The 24,919-nt window shown below is 34.6% G+C and overlaps 1 protein-coding gene across 3 annotated transcripts in view; it reads left to right on the top strand.

Annotated features, from left to right (window-relative positions):
• The window catches only part of DYNC2H1 (dynein cytoplasmic 2 heavy chain 1), a 381,735-nt gene that overhangs the window by 192,429 nt on the left and 164,387 nt on the right, over positions 1-24,919 (top strand). For 2 of the 3 annotated variants that reach the window (XM_082409863.1, XM_082409862.1), the window contains exons 71-77: positions 4,892-4,957; positions 6,762-6,812; positions 7,638-7,715; positions 9,505-9,636; positions 10,626-10,698; positions 21,766-21,926; positions 24,794-24,919. In XM_082409863.1, coding sequence (XP_082265989.1) covers positions 4,892-4,957; positions 6,762-6,812; positions 7,638-7,715; positions 9,505-9,636; positions 10,626-10,698; positions 21,766-21,926; positions 24,794-24,919 — 687 coding nt within the window. The other variant, XM_082409864.1, reaches the window with a different exon arrangement.

Genomic DNA, 24,919 nt, shown 5'->3' with positions numbered 1-24,919 from the left:
ATCTTGAAGGTCTAAGACATGTTTTTAATTGATAATGGAATATCTGTTTTGTAAAATTCATATTTCTATAGGAGTAATATTAAATCTATTCATCTTGAATTCAGCATTCCATAGAGTTTCAGTGGTGAATAAAAATTCAGAAAGCACATTAACTGTAAAACTGAGGTGCATTTCTCAAGATTTAGCACTCTAACCTTACTTAGGAAGGAACCAATTTTATATTTTAGTGAAAGGTTTTCGGTTTTTAGCAGTCAACATCACGTTAAAGTGACTGCCAGAGCTTCTCTCATGCTAATTTTGCTGTTGTGTTAGTGAAAGCAGTATGACAACAATAGACCCTTGAAACAGAGAATTATTAGTATTCACATAACATTGAACTGAAAGCATCTTGACCTGGAACAGAAAAATGATTGACTTGTTTTATAGCAGAAAATTTAGACTTTTAATGAACTAAACCAAATGGGGAAAATTGTCTAGTACTTTCAGTTTAGATTATTAGCTATATCATTCTTTTTTTTTATGAGATCAGAAGTGTTTATTTCAGTAACCTAAGTACCTTAGACAATTAGGGTAAGTAGCACATTTGATTTCCCCAAACTTATGATGATTATAGTAAAACTATGTACAAGTTAGTACCTTTACATATCATTTTTTCATCACAGTTTATTGTTTTGAATAGATACAAAATAATGGAATTTGTTGGTGTATTAAATAGTTTCCAACTATATTGGGTAAGAGTACAGAAACGGGTTGAAGAAAATGTTGCGAGACCATATGATTCTTACTGTTTCCCCTTCCTCATGGAAGTATTGTCTAAAAGATTTGGAATGGTATAGGAAGAATGTCTGGTGATGTATAAATAGAAGTTTTTTCATGCAAAGTCCTTCTAAGCTTTATGCCTATGCAACTCACCTTGCCTCTTTCTTCAAATGAATTTGCTAGTTGATTGATTAAAATTCAGATGAATATTATGTTTTACAAATAAAATAATTATAGCATCTCATGATTGTATTTATCTTACATCTCATTTAATTTGAATCATGGTATTTTTCCTATCAAAATGTGTTTTCTTATAATAAAAATGTGGAAGTTCTCTGGTTGGGTGTTTAGAAATTTTATAACCTCTGGTTATTAAAGTGAATCTTGGCAATTTAGATAATTTTCGTTTGCTTAGATAACTTTGAAACTTTTAGTACTGTATCTAACCCTTTAGTGTTTCTCGAAGTATAAGTAAATGTGCATGGAATTTTTAAAAAATGTATGATTTAGCTTCAAGCACAAGTGTGAGTGCCTAAGTTCTATCCTATGTCAACTTCTTTGAGATTAAAACAAGATTTTTCTTCATATGGTAACATCTACTTAGACTTTTCATTAAACATATTTGAAAGCAATGAATATTATAGAGTAGAAATAAAATGAATGAATTATAGTTTCTACTGCTTCTTAGTCTCTGAGATTTGTGGGATTTATGGAATATTTTTGAAATAAATTTCCTTTCCAATATTACGTACTATATCTTTTTACTGTAAAGCAGATAGTTACTATCTGTCGCCTTTTAAGACTTACGGTGTTCTAGGCACTAAGTGCTTTAACACATTGTTAATTAATTCCTACAACAATTCTATTATATAAAGGAAGAAGCCAAGATTTAGAGCTTTAACCTTTCTCTGGGTTACTCAGATGTAGTGGGTATTGGAGCTAGAATTCAAACCCATTTTGCATGATACCAAAGACGTTTTGGTAATAGGATATGGTTAAAACAAACCATTACATTTGGAAATGTGAATTTCTTATCAGCTATAAAGTTGACTTTAAGATTCCCTCATATTGTATTAATCCTGCTCTAATAGTCTCACTCTTTTTGAATTTTTACTACAGTATGATGTGTGTGTGATGGCATGGTATGGAATATGTGGCTGACATATACCATCCAGTGGTCTACTGTCTCTTAACTGTTTTCTTCATTCAGCTAGTTAATTATGTAGATGATCAGTTGAAATTTTGTTTATTATGTATCCTCTTGATATTAAATTATTTCGTAACAGAACCCAAGCATACTGAAATAAATTGAACTTAAATTAAAACACCCAAATTTTCCGACTCGTAAACTGGGAAGATCAAGGATATTATAGGTCCAAAATGTTTTCTAAACTCTGGTTATTGACAGGTTATTTTTTTTGAAACAAATATCCAGAAAATCCTTAAGCTTGATTAATTCATTCTTGCTTTTACCTCAGTGTAATTGGAAATGTGTCCTCTGTCTCTCAGTAAACTGTATTTTTAGGTTTATTCTTGAATTATCATTGTTCCTCGTTACAAAATCATTGTTAAATTCTTATGGCTAAAGGGATTCATTGGTACAGCTAGGCAACCAGACAGCTGCCATAAACAGCTTTCTTCTGCCATCTCCCAGTTGGAAAATCATAGAAGATGATCCTGGTCAGCCTGGCTTAGGTCATATGGCATCCCTTGTACCATTATCTGTGGTGCGATATATTGAGATTGGGCCAACTTGATTATAGGCTGATCCCTAAGGTCAGGATGTCTTCTGTGACCAGAAAACAAAGAAAAGGATGACCACCATTACCCATTTAGTGACTACATAATATGTGCCTATTCTTGGCCAACATTTTAGAGCTTGGGCTCAGTAATAATCAGTAAAGTAGTTCATTGACTCCAGTGGATAATCTGGGGCTCAGAGAGTTGTAGAGCCTTCTCTTCTCTCCACTAACACTAGAGACTACATTACTCTTCCTTAGTTCAAAGAAAGAAATGGCTAAATAAATGTATTAATATTGTGTGTGCATTATATGTGTGTAAAAAAGAATTAACTATATTATTAAGTAATAAAGCCTTCAAAGTAATACATTTATTGTCTTGTTTATCTTAATCATTATTTCTTTACCTTAGATGAGGGATGCTATTATAATCATTTACAATATTCGTTAGTGTGTAAAATAAGCATCTTACTACCTTATACAGCTAGTTACTGTTCAATCCCAAACCTGAATTCCTTTTTTTAATATTCTCTTTTTTTATATTTATTTATTTACTTATTTATTTTTTGGAGGCATTGGGTCTTAGTTGTGGCATGTGGGATCTTTCACTGTGGAGAGTGGGCTCTTCAGTGCAGTGCGCGGGCTTCTCTCTAGTTGTGATGCACAGGCTCCAGAGTGTGTGGGCTCAGTAGTTGTGGCACGCGGGCTTAGTTGCCTCGCGGCATGTGGGAATCTTAGTTCCCCGACCAGGGATTGAACCGGTGTCCAGTGCATTGCAAGACGGATTCTTAACCATTGGACCACCAGCGAAGTCCCCAGCCAAACCTGAATTCTAACCTTCTAATTCCTAAGAACATTACACATCTCTCCCAATGATATGCCTTGCTTTTTATATATTTTAAGTCACATGGTAGCTATTTTATATACATTGTAGTTGATTGTAACTGTTTTTCTCATACCTGAGTGATGGCCATCTGCTTCCAGTTTTTAATGCTTTATTTTCACTCATTGACTATGTTGTAGTTGTGAACATATGTTTGTTTTTTAGTTATTCACTTAATACATATTTATTGAGTACTTGCGATATATATATATGTATATATACACACACAAACATACCCAATATATACTTTTATAAAATAAATTATTCTTTTGTATTGTATTATTCAAGACACTGGATTTTTCCAACAGGGTGGTTTTCTTGCAGGCAAGGAGATCACTTGCTCGTAGTATTTACAGGAGGATCTTTTTTTGTTGAGCATATCTTTTGCATATATTGTATTGTAATATCCTTATATTTATCTGTAGGTTTATAAGCATGCACAGATATAATATTATATATGAATAAAGTATTATTTACAATATGGGAAAAGCTAAATAAAGTTTGAATTAGAACTTGGTAGGAAAGATGGAAATAAAAATAACCTGTAATCTCAAAAATAAATCACTGATAAAAATTTTGATATCTATTTCTAATTTCTTTTGCAGATATATATCCATATCTGTTTATATAAACATATTTGTTTAAATAAACAGTATGAGCTATGCTATACACTTTGATTTGACTGTTATTCATGATAGACTTTTGAACATTTATTTCAGTTTTCCCTCCATTATAAAAAGCCTTGCGGGACTTCCCTGCTGGTCCAGTGGTTAAGACTCCGTGCTCCCAATGTAGGGGGCCTGGGTTTGATCCCTGGACAGGGAACTAGATCCAACAAGCATGCCGCAACTAAGAGTTCACGTGCTGCAACTAAGAGTCCACATGCCACAACTAAGAGTCTGCATGCCACAACCGAAGACCCCGCATGACGCAATGAAGATCCCGCACACTACCCTGAAAATCCTACGTGCCACAGCGAAGATCCCGTGTGCCGTGACTGAGACCCGGCACAGCCAAATAAATAAATATTTTAAAAACCTTGCAATGAATATCCTTATTTCTTCTCTAGCAGTACATTTATGATCCCTTGCATAAATTTCTAGAAGTGAAGTTTCTTGATTTAGGGGCATACAGAATATTCAGGAGAATATAACATACACAATGACAAATTGAAGATTACTAATGCAAAAGGTTGATCTGGTTAGTAATGACTAATCTAAACCTCACAATCATATTTCAGCTAGTTAAATCTGTTTTTTTTTTAATGAGATGTACACACTGATTAATCCTTAGCACTGTCTCTAAAAGTGTTAGCACTCTCTCTATACTCTCATCCCCAACTTAGAAGAGTTGTCATATGTAGATGCCACCTGAATAGTCATTTCTTATATTGATAAAAGTAGATTATTAGATGACAGAATACAGATTTTGTGAACCAAAATTTAAGGACTATGCTTTTCCAAAAACACAAATTTAGAAAAAGCAAGATAACATCTGTTATTCTTTTCAGGCTGATCAGTTGATGTTCGCTTTGCATTTCGTTCGAGGCATGCATCCTGAACTTTTTCAAGAAAATGTAAGTGGAAGGAAAGGAGAAAAATATTAAAAGAGTTGCATAGAAATCTGGTAATGGTCGGACTTATGGTTAGATTAGAAGTTACTTAAGGCTAGAAATTATATGTCAATCTATTTATTTTTTACTTAGTTAGAAGTTTAGTGTAAGATGCTGATTTACAGTTCTACTCTCCTTTGGGTGAGCCCAGTATTCTGAAGCAATGGTAAGGCAGGGAAAGAACTCTAACTTACCATGCTACCTACATTTTTCTGAACACAAGTCCACTTTTCCAGGGTACCAGAAAAGTCAGCCTTCTTATTTTCCTCATCTAAGCAGTGGAACTGATAAATATAAAAAAGTTAAACAATATGGGTATGCCACTACATTATTTATTACCTCCACTGACTTGCTCAGAGTCAGCAGATGAAGCAAGAGGGTGGGCAGTTCTCAGAAGCCTTCTTTGAGCCTGCAGGTTTATGTTAATCTTTTAATGTATAATTTATCTTTTTTTGTCTGTGACTTCATTTCTGGTCTACCATATAACCCCCTCTCAAACTTGAAAAGAATTTCCTTCAAGATAGAGCTAAGTAATCCATCTCTGACCTGCTTCTAATATTAAAAAAATATATTTGTAAGTGATTTTTCTCATTATTATGCCATTATCATTAAAGTGAGCATTCAGTAGCCAGGGTGGCAGCGAATAGTATATATGGACAGTGCACTTTGACCTAGTAACCTTTAACTCCCTATGGTCAGATTTTAACTATGCTCTGGGTTCCCCTCATTTGAATAGTTAAAAGAATGCATACCATTCCATGTGACTGTTCTCTCTTTATTTTTCTCTAACTCCACATGCTCTGGCTGACTTGTATAGTTTCTTCCAAATTTACCTTGACTCTTTTTATTTACACTATTTACTTTGATGCCTTTCCCTCCTCCTGTATAATGTTTTTCACCATGCTCAATATGTTCTGCTGTATAAGACTTAATTTTCCCTAGTTTTCCCTCCTGGAGTATAAATAAATTATCATTGGGAAAGGAGAACAGTTTTCTTTGACTCATGTAAAGTAGTAGTGATAATTTGTATTTTATTTATTTGTGACTGTATAACTTCAGTAGGGAGGATGAGTGGTCAGAGTGGGTGGAGGCAGGAAGTATGTTGCTTTGGTAATTTTTCCATATTGCTCTCAAATTTTAATATGTCTTGGCTTTATTTGCTGGCCAATGTGTAACAAATAATATGGTAGTGCCCATAATTATCTGAATGGGTAACCCAGAGTGAAGACATAGATTTTCTAAGAGCTCTAGATTCTGTAACACTTGATAAATTTTGATTCCATGGGTTAATTTTTTTTAAAAAAAGGAGTAATGGCAGTCTTCTCCCAATATGTTGGAAAAGATAAGTTAATGGTAGTACTTTTCTCTATTTTTCCCAATATACACAATTTTTAAACTTTTGTTGCACCTTACTGCTTATCTATTAGTGAGGAGTAGTATATAATAGGAAAAATTAAAGGTAGTGACAAATGCTAATTGAATAAGACATTTAAATTTTTAGATGTTGAGACTCACATGTATAATGTAGTTCTATTTTTGTCTCAAAATTATTCTAGTAGATTTTGTTTTAATGTTTTATGTTGGTATGGTACATGAACTCATTCTTATAATGTTAATGTAGTAGAAGTGGGAAGGTATGAAAAGAGGTTTTTTTTTTTTCCCATGTTTTTAGAAAGCTAAATTGTAAGGTGTCTTATGGGGAAATTTAAAAAGATTTGTTAAATGGTTAGAATATTTTTTGTGTGTTTCTTATATTTTTATTTAATAGGAATGGGATACATTTACAGGTGTGGTTGTTGGAGACATGTTGCGGAAAGCTGTAAGTTAAAATAACAAAATTATTATTTCACTCTTAGCGAAAATAATTCTGACTTTGATATCATGAAATATAATTTGCTTGAGAGAAGTTTTAAATTACTGTTGAAATTATATTTTAATTAGAGGACTATATCCTTGCCTCTATTGCCCTAATAGAAAATGGACCTATATGTGTTTTTTTTGTCCTTGAGGACATGTATTCTTTTGAGAATATTAATTAAATATAAGAAATTAATATGGTTTATTTTTTTCAGTGTATATATATTTGGTTCCAAGAACACTTTTGTAATTCGAAGAAGATCAAATCTCGTAACATAACTAGGAAAATTTTCTTATATAAGTAAAGTTAAAAATTACTTCATTTAACTTTTGACAACTTTATTCAAATTTAGCTTTTTCTCTAGTAATTTTCTATTTAAACATGGAATGGATAATATTATTCTTCAAAGCAACCTATCCAAACTGTAATGCGAAACCTAGATTATGTCTGAAATGCAAAATATAATTAAAAATAATATAATTCTATGGAAGTTTCTTATTACATTTGCGTTTTTCTGAAGTTTCACAAAAGATTAAGCCCTATGAAAATGAATGTAACATTTGTCTAAATGTTTACCAGTACCTTACATTATGTAGAATTTTACCATATTGACTTGTAAAATATATAAAAATTTAAAAATACATAGAATGAGTTTTTTTCAAAATAGTGTTCATAAAATTAGCTGGTCAATTTTTTTTTTTTTTTTTTAAGCTGGTCATTTTTTAATTTTTTTAAGTCTGAGTTTTACCAGATATACTAAGGAAAATAATTGCTCTTATTAAAAAGGACTCTCAACAAAGAATACGTGATCAACTTCCATCTTGGATAGATCAGGAAAGAAACTGGGCAGTGGCAACATTAAAGGTATTCCTCTTCTACTACGAGTGATTTATTTTTTTCGTATTTGAGTTATTTCTGTTTATATTTTTATGTGCTACTTACTCATACTCAGTGTTGATATTTTTGTGAAAATGATGTAAAATCCCTGGGTAAAAGAATATCCAAGAATTATTCTGATTAGTCCTTTAAACAATTTTAATAGAATGCAAAAAATCAATAATTATGAAAAATAGTGAGAATTTGAAGAGATTTCTGGATTATTGGGCAGGACCTCTGAACTATTTCATGAACTCCTAATTGCAAACTTAATAATAATCAACATGATACAGTTAAAATTGTTTGAACAATTGATCTACTGAGAGGTTACACTTGGGAAAAAATCTTAACTGTGTTAACCTAAAAATTATAACGACGCTTTTTTTCACATACTAATTTCTTGTTAAGTAAAGAAATGCAAAACATTTAGGAAAGGGGGGCTTTCCTATTCAGAGAAAGTTTATAATATACATTAGTGTTTTATTATCATTTTAGTTTATAAAACATTTTCAAATGAATTATCTTATTCAATTATCACACAAACCTTAAGAGGAAGGTATTATTAACTTTCTTTTTACAGATAAGAAATAAGAATCAGTGCAGCGAGTTGCAAAATGCATGAACCTATTTTCTTTTCAATTTCATACATATTTTTGAGGACCTGTTATGTGCCAAGCATCATGTTAAATACTTCAGATGCATTATCTTATTTTATTATCACAATGACCTATTGAAGAGGTCATAATTATGCCTGTTTTTGAGAAGAGCAAGCTGAGGTGTAGACAGGTTAAATAATTTATCCAACATCAAATAGCTGGAAAGTTTTGGAACTATGATTTTAATTCAGGCATTCTGACACCACATTCCTACATACCTTTGATATGTAGGTTTTCCAAATATAGTGTTTTTTTCCTCTCTTTCTCTCCTTCCTTCTTTCCCCTCCCCACAGTTTTTTCCCCTGGTATGACTTGGGTGGTGAGGATGGGGGCATGGGGAAGGAAAAGCCTAACTGCCAACAGTTCTGTCTGTGTTCTTTACTCAGGCTAAAGTGTTGTTTTTGTGGGGAATGAAAGACAAATATATTTCTCTCAAAATCTGTTACATATGTTTCCATTCTTCCTTTCCTTTCCCTGCTTTTCTTCACAACTATTCTAATGGTACAGTAGCACATGGTTAAAACGGTAGGGGTAGCCAGCAGTTATTGATGACTTACTATGTTCAAGGTATTATGCAGAATTTGAAAATGGATCATCTCATTAGATATTTTCAACATTGTGAGGGGGCTACGGTTGTTGTCCTCATTTAACAGATAAAGAAACTAAGGCCCAGAGTGATATAGTCACTTACTTATGGTCACTGAGAAAGTATAGAGTCAAGATTTGAAACTGGGCATATTTTTACACTCTAACGTGGAACTCCATTCTGGCAATGGTTAAAATTTGCACATGGTTTTAATGAAAGTATTCTTTTCTCCACAAGGTGGAGATAGGTACAAATGTTTTTATGTAGAGAAAAGATTTGTTAACTTGCAAGTATTGATTTAGTACTACTTTGGAAATATTTGCTTTTATTTAATTCTGGATTAGATAAGTCTGCCATATTGTTTCTGACCTAGAAGTGATTAAATAAGCCAACACGAATTAGAAAGCAAGTGGTAAACATCAATAATTGGTTTCCATTTACTTTTTTTAGCGTGTGTGTGTATTTAGTATGGATGTGTGTGTGTGTATTTATATTTGCTTGTAGCTCAGTATATATGGTTATTTTTATTTTTTAGATTGCTCTCCCCAGTCTTTATCAGACCCTCTGTTTTGAAGACGTAGCTTTGTGGCATACTTATTATCATAATTCAATGTGTGAGCAAGAGTTTCCATCTATTCTTGCAAAGAAAGTTTCCTTATTTCAACAGGTAAATTATCTAAACGCATAAATGTATTTAATGTTTCTCTTGTCACTCAGAAGCCATTTAAATAAAAGCTTTGCCTTTAGGGTGTCACATAACCTTAATGGGCATGTGTGGGAAAGGGCTTTCTGCTTTTGCCACCTTGTCCAGACAGTGAAATCACTGGCAACGTTTCTGGGTAGGGTTTCTCCCACTGTAGCTTTTCTTACTTCCTCTGCCTCTGACCCAAGGGGAATTTCTCAATAGAGAACACGTCTTACTGAAAGAAGTTAAGGTATAGATTGTACAGGTTCTTCACTCTTTTCCCAGAGTTTTCTCTAAGGAAAAGACCTTATGGTGAGGAACAGGGAACTTTTTTTTCCATTTTGTTTCGAAATAGAATGATGAAACCTACTGGTGGGTTCCACTCAGTCTTTTGGCTAGACCAAAGTCTTAGGTTGGAGAGGACACAGGAGTTGATGCTCCAGGAAATGACCCTTCCATTTATATCTCTTAACTAGGCTGCTGGCTGTGCTTCTGTCCCTTGTTGAATTCTGTTTCACCAAGTGTGTTTAAAAACAACGAAAAAAAAAAAAAAAAACTGAGAAAAACTTCATTTGAAAACTTAAACATCTAGGAACAGATAGATATGATTCAGCATAAAATTGGTAGTTTGAAAATTTTAGTTAAGAGTTTTATGCCTCTGCACTGCTGTCACCAAGAATGCTTTACCTACATACCCTTATTTTCACCTGCCATTGGGCCCTTTATTAGTTCCTGAAGACATAGCTAACGCTATGACCCTTACATGCTGATGTTTACTTTTGATGATAGATCTGATGAATTTTAGTAATATTTTGGCTATTAAAGACGTGTCTTTTTACATACCTATTGTGACAGTTTTAGGCATAGTAAATATTGTGGTAAACATTTGTTTAATTTAACATTAACTATTGTTTAGTTACAGCTGTTGTAGGAACTTTATTATTTAAAAATACCCTGCACTTTATTTTAAGGTTCTTGTGGTACAGGCTCTCAGACCAGACAGATTGCAAAGTGCCATGACTCTATTTGCATGTAAAACTCTGGGTAAGTACACTTCTTTTCTAGAACTAGACCAGTGACCTAAATTATTTGTTTTTAATTTACATTTTATTCTATGCTGACCTTAGTTTAGAAAGATTATACATTTTTTTCCCCTTTATCCTACTTATCTTACAATCTCTACCTGGTTTTTTTTGTTTGTTTGTTTTTTTGTTTGTTTTTATTTTGGCCACTCCACGGGGCATGTGGGATCTTAGTTCCCATACCAGGGATCAAACCCACACCCCCTGCACTGGAAGCACGGAGTCTTAACCACTGGACCGCCAGGGAAATCCCTTGAAGCAACCTTTTACTAGCATTTTTTGAGAAAATAGAAGCAATAAGACAGAAAATTTTTATTTCCCACTAACAGTTCTACCAGCTACCTACACTGGTACTCATAACTCATTCTGCTTTCCCTTCTGTTACTCTGAATGAATGTCCTTGCTCCAATTAAAGGCCAGCCATTTGCTCTTTCCTTTTTCATTCCTGCCATTATTCCTTTTTCCTGCATCATCAATTTCACCTTCTTTACTGGATCCTTTCTGTTAGTATACAAACATATTTTAGTATCACCTGTCTTAAAAATGCTGCCCATGACCCTCTATCCCCTTTCTGTCATCCCATTTCTTTATTTTCTTCTACAACAAAACATCCTGAAAGTGTGTCCGTAGTCAAAGACCACAGTAATCCATTTCCTCAACTCTTATTCTGCCTTCAACTCATTCTATTTGTACTTCCTCCCTAAAGTTCCACAAGATTGCTCTTGTTAAGGTTAATGAGGTCTTCTTCCATATATCTATTTCCAATAGTGACTTCTGTGCTTTTGTCTTACTTGATGTCTCAACAAAGTTGTCCATTTGTTCCTTCTTTAAACACTTTCCACTTTCTTCTCTTGATTATTATGTTTTCTCTTTCATTTCTCAATCCTTTTAGGATTTTCCTTTATTGGTTGCTTCTCTGTATGTTGGAGTATTCTTCCTTCCTTCTAAATGTTGGAGTATTCTTCCTTCCACTGCAGTCTTGCCCTGGGTTCCCTTCTTTCATTACTATACATTCTTTCATGACCTCATTCAGTTTCTGACTTTAAATATCATTTGTAAATTACTGACTCTTATATCTCTTATTTCTAACCCCAACCTCTCTGTGGAATTCTAGGATCATATATACAGATGCTCATTTGATGTTTTCTTATGAATGTCAGATGACCAATACAGAACTTTTGATTTGTCTGTACTAGGATCCACTCAGTTGCTCAAAACAAAAAACCCAGAAGTGATCCTTTCTCTCTTTTAGTTACTTCGTATACCCAATCTACCAGCTAGTCCTTTTGGCTCCAACTCTAAAACTTACTCTGAATTCATTTACTTGGTGTCATTACTACCAATCTAATGCAAACCACCATCATCTCTCACCTCATTTACTGCCATAGCTTTGGCTCTATCTTCATAATGTGGAGAATCTAATTACTTCTCATACTTCCACTACCATCTACCACTTTGTTCAAGCCGCCATCATATCAGGCTTTCTTTCTTTCCCACTTCCAGTTTATTCTCAGCATAGCAGCTAGAGTGTCTCTTGAAATATAAGTTAGATCATATCACTTCTCCATTCTAACTCTCTGATGGCACCTCATCTTTCTCAGAGTTCCTCCAGTGTCTTACAGGGTCTTACCTCTTCTGATCCTCTTCTTCCCCTCAGATCTCATCTCCTATCCCTGTCACCCTTGCTCAATCTTTTCCAACCACAGTAGCCTTTTTCCTGTTTTTCTAGTGCTGCAAGTTTGTTTCTGCAGTCTCAGGGCCTTTGCACTTGCTGTTCCTTTTTCCAGCAGATTTCTACCCCCAGTTATCACCCTTGCTTCTCTGCTCAACTGTCATCTTTTAAGTTAATACTTTCTCTGAGCACTCTCTATATAATAACATACTCTTTCCTCAGTTCTCCATATCCTCCTTTGCCTTGTTTATTTTAACTATTATCACTATCTGACATATTGTTATTTACCTGTTTATTAATTTCCTTTTCCCCAACTAGAATATTAGCTGCATGAGGGCACAAGCTTTGTTTTGTTCATGGTTGTGCCCCAGTGCCTTAAACAGCTTCTGGCGCATGGGCACTGTAAGTGTGTGTTAAAGAGACCGCTTTCCTCATTGGTCTCCCTGCCTCAGTTTGCACTTCCCCTTCAGTCCATTCTCTCCAGAAGGCTGTGTGAGCTTTTAAAAACTTAAATCAAATCATCTCTCTTTTTTGCTTAAAATCTCCAAAATCTTTTCAAAAAACACTTAGAATGAATTCCAGATTTATATATGATTGATGCTTGAACAGCATGGTTTTGAACTGTGCAGGTCCACTTTTATGCAGATTTTTTTCTAATAGTAAATACTACAGTACTACATGATCCGCAGGTGATTGAATCTGAACATGTGGGACTACGGGTATGGAGGAACCGTGGATACAGAGGAACTACGGATACAGAGGGTCAACTCTAAGCTATGTTCAGATTTTTGCCTGTGGACGGTCAGTGTCCATAACCCCCCTGCATTGTCTACGGGTCAACTGTATAAGCTTACAAAGCCCCACACAGTCTGGCCCCAACCTTCTTCTCTAACCTCATCTTGCTTCCTTCTTGCCTGCCACTGTGCCTTCGTGGGGGAAACAGCCTTAGGGCTTTTGCACTGTTTGTTCTCTGTTTTTGTTTTTTCTTTTTTATTAATTGTTGGCTCCTCTGTATCATTCAGATGTTAATGTTGCATTTTCAAAGAGGCCTTTCCAGGCCATCTAATCAGTACTGACACATCTACCTGCTTTAATTCTTTACCCATTTCTTCACACTAACTGATATATTTCTTGCTCATTTATATATATTTTTTGTCTGTTCCTATAACTCAAATGCAAGTTTAAGTAAAATGAGGCAATTTCAGAGAGGTTCTTAGGAGGCTATTCTTTTCACACCCATGTAGTCTTTAAAAATATGCTCTTTGTGCCACATTGCACATGACCTTGCTTATTGAATTTGTAGTTTGACCCTCTACCTACTCTCTGGAATACTTCTGTATTATATTATTTCATCTCTAGGTTAAATGGCATTTAAGGTTTAATGGCAGTAAGTGAAAACCTCATGATATGCACATATTCAAATGCTTTGAAAATTTAATATACTTCTAAAATTATACTCTACCTATTTCTAAGCAAAAGCTATATATACTGGTATATGGCTGGATGACTTTGTATTTGGTCAAGTGGTTTTATTAATACAGTTTTTATATAAAATTGGAGGTTTTACTGTATGAATAAGTTTTAAAAGTTCATATTGCTGGAAAATGACAAGCACTTATCTTTTTAATCAAATTTTAGAGATTTGATTTCAAATGTAATTTCTCAAACATTATTCATATGGAAAGACTTTTATTAAGTTTTAGCAATCCTTTTTATAATCTATAAACTTTAAAATAGTAACTTATAAAGATGCATTTATGAAAGTAGTTTTGGTTTGAAGATTTAAGTTAGCAGAACACGCCTCAAAACTTTCAGGCATGCTGCTTTAATATAATCCTACAAACCAAGCCTTGTGTACTAGCACAGTCTACTGCATTACTTTTTCAAAATAGCAGTTTTGAATCTACTGCATTACTTTTTCAAAATAGCAGTTACCAGATGCAGATATTCTGGGTTCTGTAATTCTGATTTAATAACTATTCTGAGCACAATATTATGCTGTGTGTATTGAGGTATTCATGTTCACAGAAGATGGTGCAATAGCTACAAGAACCAGTAACTTCTCAAAGGTTCTTCATCAAAAAGTCTTTTTGAGCCTTGAAACTTTCCTAGTTTTACATTCCTCTACTTCTCTTATCCATGCTAACATCCCATCCCATGATCTTTGCTTCCATAGCTCAATCTGTCCTGTGAAGTCTGTGTCTAAGAGAAAGGGAAGGACGTAAGGAAATGTGTATTCATTTTCTATTGCTGCTGTAACAAATTACCACAAATTAGCAGCTTAGAACAATACCCATTTATCATCTCATAGTTCTGTAGGTCGGAAGTCTGGTAGGCCCTCCTGGTTTCTCTGATCCAAGTTGCCCAAGGCTAAATACAGGTGTTGGTCATTTGGACTCTTATTGGGAGGTTCTGGGAAGAATCCATTTCCAAACTCACTCAGCTGAATTTGCACCATGCAGTTGGAGAATCGAGGTTCTTTTTGTCATTTTGAGTTTTTAGAAGTCTGTCTCAGTTTTTAGAAGCGTTTGCATTCTTTGATTGTATTTGTGGCCCCCTTCATCCTTCTTTATAGCCAGCAATGGCAGATTGATTTCTTCTCATGCTTCACATCTCTGACCGCCCCCTCTGCCTCATCTTTCCTGTTCTCTCTTCAGGCTGCATCTCTTTGACTTTAAGCTGGAGAAGTTTTTCTGCTTTCCAAGGCTCAAGTGATTAAATTGGCACACTTGGATAATACGGGATAATCTTATTTTAAGATCCATGACCTTAGTTACATCTACAAAGTCCTTTCACAGAAGTACCTAGGTTAGTGTTTGATTGAACAGCCAAGGGGTAGGAATCTTGAAAGTGATCTCTTTAGAATTTTACTCTACCACAAAATGTTTGACATTTTTCGTTTGTTTCCAGGCTTGAGTATTATTGCATTTCTGAAGAGTATTTTCCCATTTAATTGGTTGATGTGTGTTAGGTTAGATAGTGGTTGTCGATTTTCCTTCTTTTTATTGATATTTGTGTTACATTTTAAGAGTTGTCTTTTCTCTCTGATAAAGGAAAAGTAATTTTCTTATCAGTCTCTTTGTTAGGGAGGATGAGATGAATGAGGAAGAATGAATCAATTATACTTGCTAACTATAATAGTTTGATAGTAATTTGCTGCTTTCTTTACTCAGGTACCTAAAAAGTACAGGAGCAATATTCTTTCCTTTTTAAACTGCAAATTATTTCTTTTTTATTATCTCAACATTTTGTCTGAGTAAAATAAAATACAGTAAAGGTTAGAGTTATTTCGTTGACTTATTTTTAGTTCTTTTTTTCTTTTGAGAGAATTGATGTATTTTAACCATCAAGGTCAAAATATAAGATCTCAGTGATTTACAAGTAGTTTTACACTTTGATAATTCACAATGCAATGAACATTTTTGGCTCTTTAACTTTATTGAATAGTTTTGAATGATTGACAGTGACAGTTCAAATGCTGGCATGAGTCAAAATTAGCTGGGTTAATAAAACCAATGATTATATATAGACTAAGTTCACTTAAAGTGCAATGTGGATTTTACTGGAGTTTTGTGGGTGGAATGGCTAACATGCAATTCCCAGTAACATGAGTGTCACCTGTGTTATCTTAAACAGTAAAATGTTTTTCATGAGTTTTTTCTCTAAATCCAAAATGTTCCAATACTTTGAAATAGTGTATAAAATGGATTAATGAATATATATTTATCTTCTGTGGGATTTTAACATTAGAAATAGTAATTGAATTTATGCTTAGCTCTGTATACAGAATGGTGAGCAAAACAGATATAATTCCTGCCTCATGGAGTTTAAAATGTCTGTTAAATTAAGAAATGATATGATAATCATTTTAACTTTTAAAAGATAATTTCTGTATTGGCATGTATTTTCCAAATAAAACATATGTTTCAGTCAGTATACGCATGCCTTGTTTTATTGCACTTCGCAGTTACTGTAGTTTTTACAGATTGAAGGTTGTGGCAGTCCAGTGTCAAGCAAGTCTTTTGGCACCATTTTTCAAACAGCATTTGTTCAACTTGTGTCTCTGTGTTGCATTTTGGTAATTCTCACAATATTTCCAACTTCTACATTATTATTATATTTGTTATGGTGATCTGTGATCAGTGATCTTTAATGTTACTCTTGTAATTGTTTTTGAGGTGCCAAATAATGCCTACATGAAACATTGAACTTAAGTGATAAACATTATGTGTGTCTGACTGCTCTACCACCCAGCTGTTCCCCCCATCTCTCCCCCTCTCCTCAGGCCTCCCAATTCCCTGAGACACAACAAATTGAAATTAGGTCAGTTAATAACACTAAAATGGCCTCAAGGAAAAGGAGGAGTCATGTGTCTTTTTCATTAAGCTTAGTGAGGAAAGCATGTCCAAAGCTGAGATAGTCTGAAAGCTAGGCTTCTTGCTCCAAACTGTTAGCCAAGATATAAATGCAAAGGAAAAGTTCTTGAAGGAAATTAAAAGTGCTACTCCAGTGACACATGACTGATAAGAAAGTGAGACATTCTTATTGTTGATATGGAGAAAGTCTTGGAGGTCTGGATAGAAGATCAACCCAGCTACAACATTCCCTTAAGCTAAAACCTAATCCAGAGAGACGCCCTAACTCTCTTCAATTCTACGAAGGCTGAGAGAGGTCAGAATGCTGCAGAAGAAAAGTTTGAAGCTAGCAGAGATTGGTTCATGAGCTTTAAGGAAAGAAGCTGTCTTCACAACATAAATGTGCAAAGTAAAGCAGCAAGTGCTGATGTAGAAGCTGCAGTAAGTTATCCAGAAGATCTAGCTAAGATAATAAGTGAAGGTAGCTACACTGAACAATAGATTTTCAATGTAGATGAAACAACCTTCTATTAGAAGAAGATGTCATCTAGGACTTTCATAGCTAGAGAGGAGAAGTCAATACCTGGCATCAAAGCTTCAAAGGACAGGCTAACTCTCTTGTTAGGGGCTAATGCAGCTGGTAACTTTAAGTTGAAGCCAATGCTCATTTACCATTTTACAAATCCTCAGACCCTTAAGAATTATGCTAAAAATCTACTCTACCTGTGCTCTATAAATGGAACAACAAAGCTTGGATGACAGCATGTCTGTTTAGAACATGGTATACTAGATTAAGCTCACTGTTGACCCACTGCTCAGAAAAAAAAAAAAAAAGTTTCCTTTTAAAATAATACTGCTCACTGATAATGCACCTGGTCACCCAAGAGCTCTGATGGGAATATACAATGAGATTCGTGTTGTTTTCATGCCTGTTAATACAACATCCATTCTGCAGCCCATGGATCGAGAAATAATTTTGCTATTCAAGTGTTGTTATTTAAGAAATGCATTTTCTTAGTCTATAGCTCCCATGGATAGTGATTCCTCTGATGGATTTTAGCAAAGTAAGTTGAAAACCTTCTGGAAAGGATTCCCCAATCTAGATGCCATTAAGAACATTCACGATTCATGGGAAGGGGTCAAAATATCAATATGAACAGGAGTTTGGAAGAAGTTGATTCCAACCCTCATGGATGACTTTGAGAGGTTCAGGACTTCAGTAGAGGAAGTCACTGAAGATGTGGTGGAAATAACAACAGAGCTAGAATCAGACGTGGAGCCTGAAGATGTGGCTGAATTGCTGCAATCCCATGATTAAAAAATTTATGGATAAAGAGTTATTACAGATGAGCAAAGAAAGTGACTTCTTGAGATGGATTCTACTCCTGGTGAAGATGCTGTGAAGATTGTTGAAATGACAACAAAGGATTTAGAATATTACATAAACTTAGTTGATTAAGCAGTGTCAGGATTTGACTCCAATTTTGAAAAAGTTCTACTGTGGATAAAATGCTGCCAAACAGCACTGCACGCTACAGAGAAATCGTTGGTGAAAGGAAGAGTCAATTGATGCGTCAACCTTCAGTGTTGTCTTATTTTAAGTAATTGCCACAGGCACCCCAGCCTTCAGCAGCCACCACCCTGATCAGTCAGCAGCCATCAACAATGAGGCGAGAATCTCCACCAGCAAACAGTTTACATCTTGCTGAAGGCTCAGATGATGGTTAGCATTTTTTAGCAATAAAGTATTTTTTAGTTAAGGTATATTGTTTGTTTAGACATATTGCTCTTGCATACTTAATAGACTACAGTATAGTGTAAACATAACTTTTATATGCACTGGGAAACCAAAAAATTCATGTGACTTGCTTTATCACGATGTTCGCTTTATTGCGGTGGTCTGGAACTGAACCCGCAATATCTCTGAGATATGCCTGTAGTTGTTAGAAAAGATAAGGAGAAATATATTATACCAGAATTACCTATCCTTCTCAGGAGCATTTGCAACAAACTGACAGTAGCTCATACTGCATATAATAAAAATGTTTGTGGTCATTTCATATGAAAATATCTTTATATACATTTTGACATATTCTTATCACATAGTACATCTAATTAGAGGTCTATGAGAAGATATAGAGGAGTAAAAAGATGAGAAACACGTGTTTTTCCATCATTACAAGATAATCATCATTAACATTTTTATGTACACCTTTCTATTCTTTTTAGGCACATAGATGCATATACAATATGGTATCATGTTGCCTAATCTACTTTTCTTTTCATGGGTATACTATTTTTATTTTATCCACATTTAAATTTCACCATCCAACACTGAGCTCAAGTATATGCTGGCCATATGTTCAGATTTTTGAAAGAAAGATAAATGGACAGACGGCTTTAATCATTTAATATGTTAAACATTGCACAATATTCAACAACTAGAGAAAGTCTAGGGGATGGTATAACCATATACCTTTATATATTTAGGGCCGCAAGTATAGGGACAAGCCGTACAATTTGAGGAAAATCCTGCTCAGGACTGAACAGAGAGGTCCTTGGTTGCCGACGGACTCTCCCCTTTACTTCAGACTTGAGACAAACCAAGGAGTCTGTCAATATACAAAAACCACGGAATTCAGGAGAAGCAGGAGCAATAGGATAGGTATTAAGGCATTGGTTCTTGCCAATTAGGATTGTGGTGGCCAGTCTGAAGCGAGCAGAGTTGGCTGGAGGCTGGAAATGTTGCAGCTCTAGTCCAGAACAGCAGTCTAGAGACAGAATGGTTAGTGCTTTCTTCCAAAATTCCCAGTTTTCCAAACAGGTTCCTAGGATGCTTTCCTCAGACAGTACTAATCTACTTTTAAGTGCATGATCTTTTACTTCACCATTTTTGTAACTTCAGTTCCTTTATATCACTATCAGAAATTACTCATTCAGACTACTGTTTTTAAAAACTTGTGTTTCCCCCAGTTTTGTTTTTTTTTGTTTTGTTTTTTTTAATTAATTTATTTTTGGCTGTGTTGGGTCTTCGTTTCTGTGCGAGGGCTTTCTCTAGTTGTGGCAAGCAGGGACCACTCTTCATCGCGGTGCGCGGGCCTCTCACTGTCGCGGCCTCTCTTGTTGCGGAGCACAGGCTCCAGATGCGCAGGCTCAGTAGTTGTGGCTCACGGGCCTAGTTGCTCCGCGGCATGTGGGATCTTCCCAGACCAGGGCTCGAACCCGTGTCCCCTGCATTGGCAGGCAGATTCTCAACCACTGCACCACCAGGGAAGCCGTTTCCCCCAGTTTTTAACTAATATTAAGAGCTACAAGGAAAATTCTTGTACATACTTCTGCATTCATATTCTGAATTATTTCTTGAATTAATTATAGTTTAAATTACTGAGTCAAGGGCAACGTGCATTTTTAAGACTTTTGATGCATTTTATCGTATTACAGTACATTTAATTGGCCTAGAATGCTTATGAGAATTTATGAATAAATAAATGAACATACGAAAATAAGAATATTTATTACATTGCCACGAGTATATAAGAATTATTTTCTATTACAAAGAATGAGTGTTACCAGTTTAAGTTTAATTAAAAACAGAATTCATAAGATATGCCTCTAGAAGCAGTTCATCAATTTTACATGGGTGTTGGGGTAAATTTCACCTAGTATTAGGAATATTTCTGTCTTTGAAAATCCTTGCTTAGCATTGTTTATTGCTGCTGTGAAGAATACAGGGGAAGAGTTCAGGTGTGAAATTTGTCTTTTCAGGATGGTCATCTAGAAATGCCTGCTTTAGCCCATCTTGATGGCACTGAATTCATATTTTAAAGTGCTTGTTACAGAAGTCCTTAATAATGTCTTTTCCTGCTATTTTAGGATTTCTGAGGTACAATATTATCTATTCATTTCTACAGTTGAGGATATAAGGAAGCCCTTCTTTCCTCTGTACTCATTCTGTTACATTCTAATCCTCTAGTTTTAAACCCTTGTGTCATACTCTTCTTTTTAGCTCAGTTCAGACAAGTGCATTTTTGATTTTTAATTGAAGTGGGTCTTCTTTAGCTTGGCTTTTACTAAATACGTTAATAATGGAAACATTAAAATTTTAGCAGAAGAGTTTTAGATATAATAGTGAAGTTATAATTTCTTGTCTGTGTAGGACTTTACAGTTTGTGAAGAGCTTCAGAATAGAAAAAAGAACAGATGAATTACCTTGAATACAGTTAGCAGTTAGTGGCTGGGTGGTCTTTGGGAAGACATTCAATTTTCTTGAATATGCTTAGCATAGAGTACGTGATGAATAAATAGAATCTATTTTTATTTTGTATCCTATTTTGCCTCCAAATGACCTATGGATTGTTTTATCCCTGTTTTACAATTGAGGAAACCAAGGCACAGTGCATTTTAGTGATTTGCATAGGGTCATTTAGCTAACAAACAAACTGAGAGCTATATTTCTGTCTCCAAAATAAGCATTTTTTTCATTCTATACCACTTTTTTTTTTTCTATTAATGCAAGGACATAAGAAATAACTCTTTATCCTGTATCATGACAGTGATATTATTTACCACATCATGTGGAAATCTGATTCCACGTATGCATGGCACAGAGTAGGCTCTCAGTTATCATATAAATGAATGAAAACCGGTATGGTAAGATGGTTGGCTTCAGTCTTCTTTTGTAGGGAGAGAATTGTATATTAAGACCACAGTGCTGATTGTGTCTGTTGAATGTGGTAATCAGGGTACCTACCTCTTAACTTTGTTGTTAGGATTAGATGATGTCATAGATGTAAAGCATTTAGAAAAATGCCTGACACCTTGAGCATTCAATAAATGTTAGTTCTTACTAGTGTGTGAATGATTTTAGAGTGAGAAACCTTTAATATGTATAGGATTATAGTTCACTTAGTTATTATCTGTTATATATCATGTAATTAGTTTCAATAGACTTTTTCTGGTTCATGTTGCTTTTTATTTGTAATTTCTTTAATATATCTTTTAGGACTGAGAGAGTTGTCCCCACCTCCTCTAAATCTCAAACGTTTATACAAAGAGACACTAGAAATTGAACCCATATTGATAATCATTTCCCCGGGTGCTGATCCTTCTCAGGAGCTCCAAGAACTTGCTAATGCTGAGAGAAGTGGAGAGTGTTATCATCAGGTCAGTACATATTACCCTGCTGTTTTTGCTACAGCTATTGATCTTCCTGCCATACTTGATGCTATTAGTGGAACAGACATTTTTTGTTGTGGTGTGCCAACTAATGTCCCTGGAAAGTGTCCACATCCTGATCCCCAGAAGGAACTTTGCAAATGTAATTAAGTTAAGCATTTTGCAATGGAGAGGTTATCCTGGGTTATTCATTTGGGCCCAATATAGTCATAAAGGTCCTTTTAAGAAGGAGGCAGAAGAGGCAGAGTGAAGGAGGGAGATGTGAGGAAGCAGAGGTCAAAGAGGTGAGAAGTTGCTGTGCTGCTGGCTTTGAAGATGGTAGAAGGGGCCACAGACAAAGAAATGTAGGTGGATTCTAGAAGTTCGAAAAGGCAACAGAAGGATTCTCTCCTAAAGCCTCCAGAAAGAACAGCCCTGCAGTACTACCTTTATTTTCGAACCCTGACACCTTGATTTAAAAATAGATCAGTAGAAGAGTGGGACTTCTAACCTCCAGAAGTCTGATAAGATAATATATTTGTCTAATACAATACCATTTTGTCCTGAGCTAAATTTCTGAGTTTTAGTTTGTTCAGATTAGCACCTCTTTTTCAATTCAGTTGGCATGTAAGTTTGAAAATGATTTAGTTTACCCTCAATTTTTGACATGTGAAAAAAATAAATCTTTTTCATTGGGAAAATAATTAATAATGATTAAAAAAGCAGAATACTTTGACGGCAACCAAAAATTGACAAGTGAGAATGTTATGAGGAATATAAGTAGAAGATAGCAAAACAGCAGAGAGTTAGGCTTAGTTGTACAGGTTTTGCACTGTCTAACTCTAGGGAGTTTCATTCAATCCTAGTTATAGTGTATTAATATATTAGGACAATATTCAATTGTCAGTGAGATGTCTTGAGGAAGGGGAGCCCTTTTCTACAGGCTGTATCTGTTAGCAGTGATATTGGCAGAAAGATAAAACTATTTGCACTCACTGTAAGTTTGACTATATGAATTTCTAGACTTTTGTGTACTTGCAAAATTTTTTAATATTGTAAAACCTTTAAATATATACATATTTAGTCATAAATCTCTGTTATTTTAAAGTTTTTATTGCTATGCTGAATGTATGTCCTAAGGATAATAATATATTCTTAATGCAAAAAATTAATTTTCATTTCAAGAAACTGTGGTTTTTTGTTTTTTTGTTTTTTGACGTAGGGACTAACCATCTTCTTGACATTTCCTGTTGTGCTTTTTAAAAATGTATTCTTTTTCTTAGAGTATATGTTTTCTTCTAAGGTTTCATGAACCTTTAAGCTGTTTTCATTCAATTTATGCCTTATAGAAAATTTTGAGTTCCTATTTTTAGCTACCATTTCAGTTCAGCAAAGTGCTTATTGTTTTTTTTCCCCTCTGATTCTGTTGTACATTCCTTCAACTGTTTGAAGGTATTTTTTTGCATTTTAATAATAGCAAACTAATATGTGCATCTAAACAGTTCAACCAGTATTTGTTTTATCCCTCCTATTTGCTTAGTTCTGGGTTAGATCTTGAAAATTAAAAAGAAATCAATATATGAGTATTTATTACCTGTTTTGTTACATGCTTTTGTATGCAATGAATTAGACGTGTGGTTCCCACTCTCAAAAACTTTATAGTCTAATTGAAAAGCAAAATCAGTACTTGTAAAAGTCAACTAAAAAACAATGAAATGCTATCTTGTATTCATTATGAAAAGAGAGATCACTGTGGTTTGAAGTAGTCTATAACAGTATTCTTCAAAGTGTTTTGACCATATACCCAATAAAATATGAGGACTCTCAGTAAATGTGTATCTCTCATATATACAAAGACAGATATAGTTATACTGATACATAAGTATTATATATATTATCCTTAAAAAGACATATGGAGGAGTTTAAACTTAGTATAGTAAGTGGCATGCAACCAGTTTAGATCCTTGACTAAAACTTTTTTATAGAATCCTAGACTTAAGTAGTCTTAAGTAGACTTAACTAGTCTATTCATTCAAATAATACAGAAATCTTATATACTGAATCTATTTTCTAGGGTGTTTCGGCTTCTGCTTGGATGTTTTCTATTTTATAAAGTGGCCTAGCCTATTACATGAGTGTCCTAAGTGCAGATAGACTATAGGGATTGGAAATACAGGAATGGAATTCCAGTGAGATCAGGATTCTCCTTCCCTCTTCCTCTCCCATCTCTTCTTTTTCTCCCCTCCTCCTTTCTTCTTTTCTCTCTCTCTCCTTCCTGCCTCCTCTCCCTGAAAAAGAATAGAAGAGCAGAGGGCTAAATGTAGAGTCTTGAGGCCCAACATGTTAGGGTCTTCTAGATGATGAAGGGCTAGGGAATTACGCAGTTCAGTAGACCAAGTAGCTTGGGAGCCAAACTTGTGCGATTTTGGAGAAATTTTTTTAAAAGAGAAGCAAATTTCAAGGAAGCGGTATTGTTAATGTTTAATCCCTCAAAGAATTCAACAAGACAGTAGTCATAAAAAATTATGTTTTTAAAGGTCCATGTTGGAGAGGGTAAGAATTGCAGGAACTAGTGAGATGAGGAACAAAAAAACTATTCAGTAATTCTTTATACTGTTCTATAACTTGCAGACCTGTAATGTTAATACCTTTACTAAATAGAATAATATTAAAAATCTGCTACTGATGTAAGGACAAAAACAAGACAATTGTTGGAAACAGCAAGAGTCTGATATTTCTTATTAAAAGTTTAAAACCCTGATTACAGTACTTGAGTTAGTTCAGTATGTATGGCAGGATAATTTGAAAGTCTTATGTTACAACATGTTATCAGATCTGTTTTTTTTTAGTTTTGTTATTTGTTTTTGTTTTTGCAGGTTGCCATGGGTCAAGGTCAAGCTGATTTAGCAGTTCAAATGCTAAAAGAATGTGCCCGAAATGGAGACTGGCTCTGTTTGAAGAACTTACATCTTGTGGTATCTTGGCTGCCAGTTCTGGAAAAG

The sequence above is a fragment of the Balaenoptera physalus genome (assembly GCF_965194825.1).
Source record: "Balaenoptera physalus genome assembly, chromosome: 10".
Lineage (NCBI taxonomy): Eukaryota > Metazoa > Chordata > Mammalia > Artiodactyla > Balaenopteridae > Balaenoptera > Balaenoptera physalus.
Note: the sequence above shows the minus strand (reverse complement) of the source record. Positions and strands in the feature narration are given on the sequence as shown.